Here is a 9,559-nt window from a genome sequence, read left to right on the forward strand (position 1 = left end):
ATCGCATTTACAAATGTGGCTCTATAGCCGCATTTGTAAATGTAAAATAGCCGCATTTGATTAGCATTTTTGCGCTAGTGCACCCAATTATCTTTAGTATCATACCATTGTGACTTAGTTTCCACACTTATCTTGCTTGCCATAGATGAATCTTCAAACTCCATTGGTTCATACCCTATGATCTATCATTTGATACAATTTGGTCATCATCCTCCATGGTGATAACTCCACTAAAGCTTTTTTTCTATGAGAAACTTGATATAGGATTGATGTCCTAATGAATACCCCTCAACTCTAATTTTATGGGGAATTTATTGTGTCCTTCTATATAAAAGAATGTACATCGTATTCTTACCACTTTTTTTATGCATTCAACACTCTTGCTAAAAAAAAGGAATATCATAAGGCTAATCACATACTAATTTATTACCTAATAACAATTATGAGTTTTACTTGTAAATATTATTGAACATGCCCCCAATTATACCCCTTTACTAAAAAACATGTCATTTATCTTATTCTCTTGTCCAAAAATCACAAGTTGGATTGTCCTTAAAATAAGATAATATAATTCCTCTCATTTTCCACAAATCCACTCCAATACTTGGTAGTTTAATTTATCAAACATTGTTAGGTCTTTGATTCTTCTCGTCCAACTTTCTGTAAGTCATTTTTCTTCTTCCATCTCTGAATTTATTATCGTATCATTACATTTCTCAACATGGTCTTGAAGTCTCATCCTTGACTTCCATTTTTGTGTAGTAGCTTTTGACTTCACCACTTTCACATATGCAAGTTCGTCAATCATGTGTTGTCTTCCATGTTCCATTATACTTTGCTTTTTCCCCTTATTTTGGCGCATATGAAGTTGTTGTCTTTCAATTTGTATTATTTGTACGCTTTTATCCTTAAGGATGTTAAAAAAATTCACATTCTCAATCATGAGATAAAGTTCTTTTTCCATTTTCCTTTCATCTCTCACAACCTTAAACCTAAAAAATTCAAATCTTTGTCCTACTTTATTCTTTCACCTAGATATGAAGATCTCTCAAACCTCATCTCAAGAATCTTCCACAAATCTTCTTCATTGTAAGCGCCTACGAACCTATAAAAGAAGAAGGTGGACATGTTTTCTCAAACTCACCATATCTCAAAAATATTTTTCATGAATCTTTTCACTCTAAGCACTTGAGAACTTATAAAACAAGAAGGTAAAGATGTTGTTTCAGTAATTCTCTCAACTTTTCTTTTCGCTCGACCTCGCTCATAATCGATTACTCCCCACATTTTTATTATCTTATTTATAATTAATGTGAAATATTTAAAAAAATAGTATATCCCATCATATCCTTAATATTAGTGGATTTACCATGTGAATAACATAATAAGTGATTTAAAATATATTTAAATATTTTCTTAAAATTTGAGATTGAATTTAGTTTAACTCCATAATAATAACATGTAAAATGTTTAATACTCTATATCTAGTTATCTTCATGAGAATTTGTATTTAAAATCTTCATCTTATAAATTTATGTGAAATTTAATTAAATTTAAATTCATGTGTTGAGATAATGTTAAAATCTTTTCTATACATTGTTTATTGTTGTTCAAATTACATACAAATGTTTAATTTTGCAATCACTATGTCGATAAATCTTATCCTGAATTTGAGAGAGGGTATTACATATCCAACTTAGACTGCTATATAACAAATATATTACTTACAAGATAATAATTATATATCTAATAAACTAATGGATTGAATGAGATTTAAACTTGATCTCTAAGATTTCTTTATCTTACTAATTATTTGAAACCTCTTTATTGATTCATCAATAATCTACCCACAAAATTGTAGTCTTTGTAAACTTGACAAATTTTTAATCGTGTTAAAAAATGTGATAATGTGCTTATCATATGCTAATGTCAAACTTGACCTATACTTTATATATGATTATCATACATCTAGTTGTTCTTTCATCTTCTTTATTATATCTATTAATTGTTTTTCTCTCTTTATCTTGCTTGTTTCCACTTATAGACTCTAAAATGACATTCAGCATTAGTAACGATTAAAAGAATAAGAAATAATAAGATCAACACATTATTTTATTTTTAATGAAACTATTTTAATAATAAACACTGCACAGTGGCAGCCGGGCAAGATTATAAATTTGGGAAGTGTTGTGTTAACTTAACACTTCAAGATTTATTATCCCTTCTTGCAACTACTTTTATTAATATTTCAATTAAATAACCTAATTCAATATTTTATTAGTATATAGAATTATTAAATGGTTGTAAATGCATGTTTGAAATAGTTTTTTTCTCTAAGGGAAAAAATATTTTAACACCAATTTTTATAAATAATTTCATATCAAAACTGCGATTAAAATAATAAATTAATAAATTAAGTTAAAAGTATTTCTTTCTTAACGTTCATCTTGTAATTGTATATATTACTATTTTATTGGAATACAGTATTTTATTAGAAAAATCAGTTAAAAGTAATGTATTTAATGAATAAGATATTTTTCCTTAACTAAGACATAAATTAAATTTTAATAAATAGTTATTATTAAGAGTTGTTAGGAAGTGGTAGAAGTTTTAAGTATCACTCTTCTTTTCTTCATTATACCTTAGAATTTCTCGTTTATAAAAGTCAACCAATATGCCAAACAAACTCTTATCTCTTTGCTTATAAAGTGGCTTAGGCTGCGGCACCACACAACACTGCAAGAAGCATTCACAAACAACAATGTCTTCTTCATCTTCTTTTCTCTTCCCTCAAACTCAATCCACAGTTCTTCCAGACCCTTCAACCTACTTCTCCTCTAACCTTCTTTCATCTCCACTTCCCACAAACTCTTTCTTCCAAAACTATGTTATCCCAAACGGGTCACAACCTGAGTACATTCACCCTTACCTCATCAAAAGTACAAACTCCTCACTATCAGCCTCATACCCTCTTCTCCTCTTCACCACAGCACTCTTGTACCAAGCTTTTGTGCCAGATCTCACCATCTCTTCCACTCAAACACACTCACAGCAACAAAACCGTGTAATCTCATCATTCAGTGACCTTGGTGTCACTTTGGATATTCCCTCCTCCAACCTCAGGTTCTTTCTCTCAAGAGGAAGCCCTTTTATAACTGCTTCCGTCACTTCTTCAACATCTCTTTCTATCACAACACTGTACACCATACTCTCTTTGTCTTCCAACAATGAGAACAACACCAAGTACACCCTTAAGCTTAACAACACTCAGACATGGCTCATATACACCTCCTCCCCCATCCATTTCAACCATAATGCTTCAGAGGCTACGTCCAAGCCATTTTCTGGCATCATTCGTGTAGCAGTGCTGCCAAATCCTAACTATGAGACGATTCTTGACAAGTACAGCTCTTGTTACCCTTTGTTGGGTGATGCAACACTAGAGGAGCCTTCCCGTGTGGTGTATCAATGGCAAAAGGAAGGGTCTGGGGATTTGCTCATGCTGGCTCACCCTCTTCATGTTAAGCTTTTATCAAATAATAATAACGGGAATGTTACTTTGCTGAGTGATTTTAAGTACAGAAGCATTGATGGTGATCTTGTTGGTGTTGTTGGAGATTCATGGATATTGCAAACGGATCGTATTCCTGTGACATGGTATTCTAACAACGGAGTGGAAACAAATTCATATGATGAGATTGTCTCAGCGCTTGTTAAGGACGTGCAAGCGCTTAATTCTTCAGCAATAGGAACAACTTCATCTTATTTTTATGGAAAGCGCGTTGGAAGGGCCGCAAGGTTGGCATTGATAGCGGAAGAAGTGTCGTTTTCAAAGGTTGTTCCCACGGTTACGGATTTTCTTAAAGAGGCCATTGAGCCTTGGTTAGATGGAACTTTCGAAGGGAACGGTTTTCTATATGAAAATAAATGGGGTGGACTTGTAACCAAACTGGGGTCAACGGATTCAAGCGCTGATTTTGGGTTTGGAGTTTACAATGATCACCATTACCATTTGGGGTACTTTCTATATGGAATTGCGGTTCTTGCAAAGATTGATCCCGAGTGGGGACAAAAATACAAGCCACAAGTTTATTCACTTGTGACAGATTTTATGAACTTGGGTCAAAGGTATAACAGAAATTATCCACGTCTAAGGTGTTTTGACCTTTATACGTTACATTCTTGGGCTGCGGGAGTGACTGAATTTGAAGATGGTAGGAATCAAGAAAGCACGAGTGAAGCTGTGAATGCATACTATTCAGCAGCGTTGGTGGGTCTGGCATATGGTGACTCGAGTCTTGTTGCCACTGGGTCAACGTTGGTGGCGTTGGAAATTCTAGCTGCACAAACTTGGTGGCATGTGAAAGTGGAAGACAACTTGTACGAAGAAGAATTTGCAAAAGACAATAGAATAGTGGGGATTGTGTGGGCTAATAAGAGGGATAGTAAGTTATGGTGGGCCGGTGCAGACTGTAGAGAATGCAGACTTGGAATCCAAGTGCTACCCTTGTTGCCTATCACTGAGACACTGTTCTCTGATGCTGATTATGTGAAGGAGCTTGTGGAATGGACATTTCCCTCTTTAAGTAGTGAGGGGTGGAAGGGAATGACCTATGCCTTGCAAGGAGTTTATGATAAGCAAACAGCACTGCAGAATATAAGAACATTGAAAGGTTTTGATGATGGAAACTCTTACAGTAATCTCTTGTGGTGGATTCACAGCAGATAAGGACTCATGATATAAGTTGTACACAAGTTAATTTCTGGACAAGATAAAATGATCAACAATGTCCAAGGAATTATGATGCTAGTACCTGTCAATGTTTTAATTTGCAGTAATTTCTGAAATTCTGTATCTCTCATCTGCTGTGTGGAATTGAGTTTTGTGATTTTTCTATAATGTAATAAAATTTGCAGTTTACAGTGGTAATCTAGGGCAGTGCAAGTTCAAATTCCTATAGTGATTGTAACACAACATAACTCACTGTATTTTGTCAACGGTTGGAGGGTGCTTAGCAGTGTTAGAGGCCAATCCTGTGAGAGCTTTGGGAATGAAGTCAAAGGAATGATGGTGAAGCTCATTGAAACTATAAAGGTAGCAAAACTTCCCTTGTAGATATGATATCATTTTCGTACCTTTTGGTGCTTGAAAAGGGTGTTATTTTGGTAATACAGAGTTTTCAAGGGTCAATAAAGAGGCAGAAATGAATGCTCCAGGGACCGCAGAACAACTCTTTATGTAAATAGCAGTGTTTGATACAATGTCAACTTAAAAAGATAAACCTGAAAAGCAAAATCCAAACTTCCATTATAATTATTTTTGTTGTCGCAGGTATTTATACCTAAATCTTTTTTTTACTAACAATAAAATAAAAAATGCGTAAAGTGGATCTTAGAAGCAAGTGTTCCAGACTCCTCCTTAATCACTTCATTTGTACCTACTAAAAATGTTATGTTTTTTTTTTCCTACCTCCATTCTCGTGTCACCGTATATTTCTTAAAATATTAAAAGTATTTTTTTTATTGGTGTTTTTTATTTCAGAATTAGTCATCTGGAAAAACTTCAGTTTTATAATCTACAGGGGATTACTTTGTAAACATATATTTTGAATTATGAAATTTGAAAATTATAGAATCTAGAACACATTTTTGGATTTTTGAATTGGGAATATCTTCTTAATTTTTTAATCCATAATATATTTTTTCAAAAATTTAATTTAATAATCTATAATGTATTTTCAAATTCTACAACTTAAAATGTGGATAAAAACAAAATATATTTTCAGATAATAGAATGATAATATATTTTTTAAAGGATAAAATAGTCTTTTACCTGACCTATGGATGGTGGGAGAAGCTATTGATGGAGGTGCAGGAAGAAAGAGCCACGAAAAATATGTATAACCTCTAGCTTTAGGCCTTTAGTGGTGCTCCTTAAAAACTTAGGTGAACAAAACAAAAAAGGTATATGAACCCAAATTAGTTTTTGTACCGAAAATACTCAAATTCAAAAAAATTTCAAACTTATTTAATAGTTTGATTTTGATTTTTTTTAACTAAATAAAATATCTAAAACTCTCATCATAATAGTAATAATAATTAGTATTATTATAAATTAATATATTCTCATCATAGTTTTAAAAAAATAATGATTTATTAATTAATATTCATACCACACTCATAAACAAGACTCTACTTCTTCTGTCTTAAATTATTTTTATTGTATATTGTTAAAGAAAATTATTAATTTAAAAAGTGTTATAATTGTGAATTTATAACAAAATACTAATAAATGAGGACATTCGTTTAAAGAATAAATAGTTTTCTCTTAATTTTCTAAAATGATTAACATTGTTAGAAAAAGTAAAACATCTAAAGACATATTAATCTTTGTGCATGTTAGAAAAAATGATAGGATATAAGAAGATTGGTGATTGGATCTTAAAAAGTTGTCAAGTCGTTCACAAATTTATAAAAATATTTTGAATGTGGTTCAATTCATCCAATAATCAAATCCCACCACATGTATCTATGAAAATTTTTTCTCTCCAGCTTACAAGTTAATTATATAGTGATTCTATCATCATCAAATTAATAACGTATGATAACTGCGTTCAATAATAATTGCGTATATGATTAAATAATCAAATCACACATTTCTCTCTCCCACTTACACAAACTAATTATGTTTGTGATTCACTACTAATGAGATTATATCATCATCAAATTAATTGCGTACAATAATTACGTTCAATAATCAATAATAGAAAATTGATGGAATTAATAATGAGTTGAGTTGTGTGCCTTTATTCCCTAACTCATTGATTACCTACTTGAGATTGGAATCAGTAGAACTTCAACTCTTAAAGCACTAAAGGGCACAAAAAAGGTATTATTTTTGGTAATGAACAGGTGATCCTTAGTTGTGGGATGCGTGGATTCTGACCATGTTGGGAGTTTGAATGATTGAAGGTCTACAATATAACATGCCTCCTCCTCCTCACCAAGAACGGTGAAGCCTTTGCCTCCTCATCAAGTGCGTCTTACTTTCACCTTCGAATCCTCACTGATTCAAACATGCAAGGTTTATGTTAGGATTTCCAAAATTTGAGATAGATTGGGAGGAGAAGAAGGAAGATGCAAATTAGGGATTGTGGAAAGCAATGTTAGGATTGGGATTCAGAGAAGAATAAGAATAGGGAAGACGCGCCTTAGGATTGTGGATGTGAGAAAAAACCCATTACGTTTTTTTCAACCTCAACATTGTGAAACCCACGCTAACATAAATAAAATATAATTTCTGTTAAGTCCTCATAAATTTATTTATTTTTAATCAATTTTCTTCTTAACTTCTGTTCATAACTTTTATTATTATTATGTTATTTTTATTTATATTTTACAAAAATGGTAGTGTGGCTTAAACCTATCTTTAATATTTATTTTTATTATTATTACTGTTGTTGTTTCTTTGGCCCACACTATACTTAGAATTTATTTTTCTTCTAACCCACGATAATAACATCTATGCCACTTTTTTTTGAAAGCTAATACCTTTTTTTTTCTGGTAGTGTAAGTTAGTCTATTTTGTCGATAAAAAAAAAAGTTAGCCTATTTATTGTAATCGATTGTGCAGTGATTATGGCAATGTCAACAATGAAGTAGAGAAGATGACACTAGCAGATGCTGGAAGAGAAACCTTAGGTAAAGGAGCTAAGCATTAAGCAGAGTGAAGTCAGTTGCATTATAATATGAAAATTTAGTCAGATATAACTCAGAATATTCACACTTCTGACCAACTAATGTGTTAACAGGACCATTTCCACTAACAAGTTGAAGCATTATTTGGACTCATCGAACATTGTCGAGTGCTTGACATAATTACAACCTCAAACCCAAGAAAAATATGAGGAACATTTGTTGTTATCTTGCATTGGGTTGAACACTTATTAAGATGAAGTTGACGTGCATAGTTCATATTCTATTGGGTAGACACACGGTGCAACTTAGGAGAAGAATCTGTGCTTTAGGCTTCTATTATATGCTTATTGCAACACAAATCGGCCAACTAATAGATGAAACAATAGATTCTCTCATACTATATTAAAAATTAATTAAGTTATGATATTTCTATATTATAATTTGATTTTATATTTAGTTGATTTTCAATAAAGAAATAATTATATTTTATTATGAAAGGTAGGCACACTGATGAATCTCATATATAGTTTTCTAAAAAATTGATCTTAATGATTTAGAATCTGCTGACAGATACCATAGACTAATTATTAATCACACTTCAATTCAAAAGATATAGAAAAAGTAAAATACCAAAGAAGAAAACAGGTTTTGAAGTGAAGTAAGCAAAATCTGTTTTATAAAATAAAGTGTTTGCATAGAAGAAAAAAGTGTTGTTTTGTTCACCAACTATTGCATACAACAGTAATGTTGGAGGCCTGAGACAACACTGTTTGTCTTCCACTTGACTGCATTGCACCAACATGACTCCACACTTTCCACTGCTGTATCACAACACCCCATACCACCTCGTTTCACATGTTCTTCCCTAACCACATGCACTCAAACTCTCTCTGCACATGCCAAACAATATCCTTCTTCTCATCCATAAAATTCATATTCTCCCCACAATTTCACACCAAATAATCAAAGCCTTATGCTACCTCAAAATGGACCAAACAACCACCTCAAACTCAAATTCAACAATTCTAATTTCGTAGGTTAATGGGACTCTCAGAACTTTGTTTTTCCCGTCGCTAGCTTCCAGACATTGGACTCTTCTCTGTGCCTTCTGTACCAATTACTATTATGTCGCCCTGCATCCTTATCACAGTGTAGTTCAATGCTTCTCCTTTCACCAAACACACATTTCAAAAGTTAAAATACTTCAAAAAACACATTACTTTCTGTTAATCCACTTGTTCAATATTCTCTTCGTTTCCTGAATATATTTAATTTAATCCCCTATTTTAGTTGTTAATTTTTCAAAAATCCATTCATTTTGATTTACCATTAATATGTTATTTAATTATTAATAGAAAATGATTTTAAACTTTACTATTATTAAGTCATCTTTTATTGTTAATAACTAACTAATATAATAAAACTATATTAAACTTGTTGAATTTTAAAAACTTAAAATTAAATATGTGATTAAACTCGTATACAAATACAATTATACAAATATGAAACCTATATATATATATATATATATATATATATATATATATACACACACTCTTAATTACTCAAAATAAGAGTCCGTGGTTGCATTAAATATAGTTTGTTATAGCCGACGACTTCATTCATATCTTTGACATTTTTGTACAGTAAAATAAATGGTCCTCTTAGAAATTATTACACATGTCTTTGGACCAACATGTATTCATATTTATAATTACAGCTATGATAACCAATTTATTTGATAGAACCACTATGCAAATAATTTAAATTTTAAATGGTATTTTTTATTGAATATTTCTGACTCACTTTAACATAATATTTTCTAATTGAAATGAGGTTAACATGTAGTTGTTTTGTAAAA

General features: G+C 31.6%; 1 protein-coding gene across 1 annotated transcript; it reads left to right on the forward strand.

Moving 5' to 3' along the window:
• The first annotated feature begins 2,671 nt into the window (after positions 1-2,671).
• LOC137826326 (glucan endo-1,3-beta-D-glucosidase-like) lies at positions 2,672-4,930 on the forward strand. The gene has a single exon (XM_068632257.1). It carries the CDS (start codon positions 2,762-2,764, stop codon positions 4,727-4,729), a length of 1,968 nt encoding a protein of 655 aa, XP_068488358.1. The 5' UTR covers positions 2,672-2,761; the 3' UTR covers positions 4,730-4,930.
• The last annotated feature ends 4,629 nt before the right edge of the window (positions 4,931-9,559 follow it).

The sequence above is a fragment of the Phaseolus vulgaris genome, chromosome 8, assembly GCF_000499845.2.
Source record: "Phaseolus vulgaris cultivar G19833 chromosome 8, P. vulgaris v2.0, whole genome shotgun sequence".
Classification (NCBI taxonomy): Eukaryota; Viridiplantae; Streptophyta; class Magnoliopsida; order Fabales; family Fabaceae; genus Phaseolus; species Phaseolus vulgaris.

Excerpts from the sequence above, each read along its gene's own strand:
- LOC137826326 (XM_068632257.1), top strand. The coding sequence starts at position 2,762 with ATGTCTTCTTCATCTTCTTTTCTCTTCCCTCAAACTCAATCCACAGTT.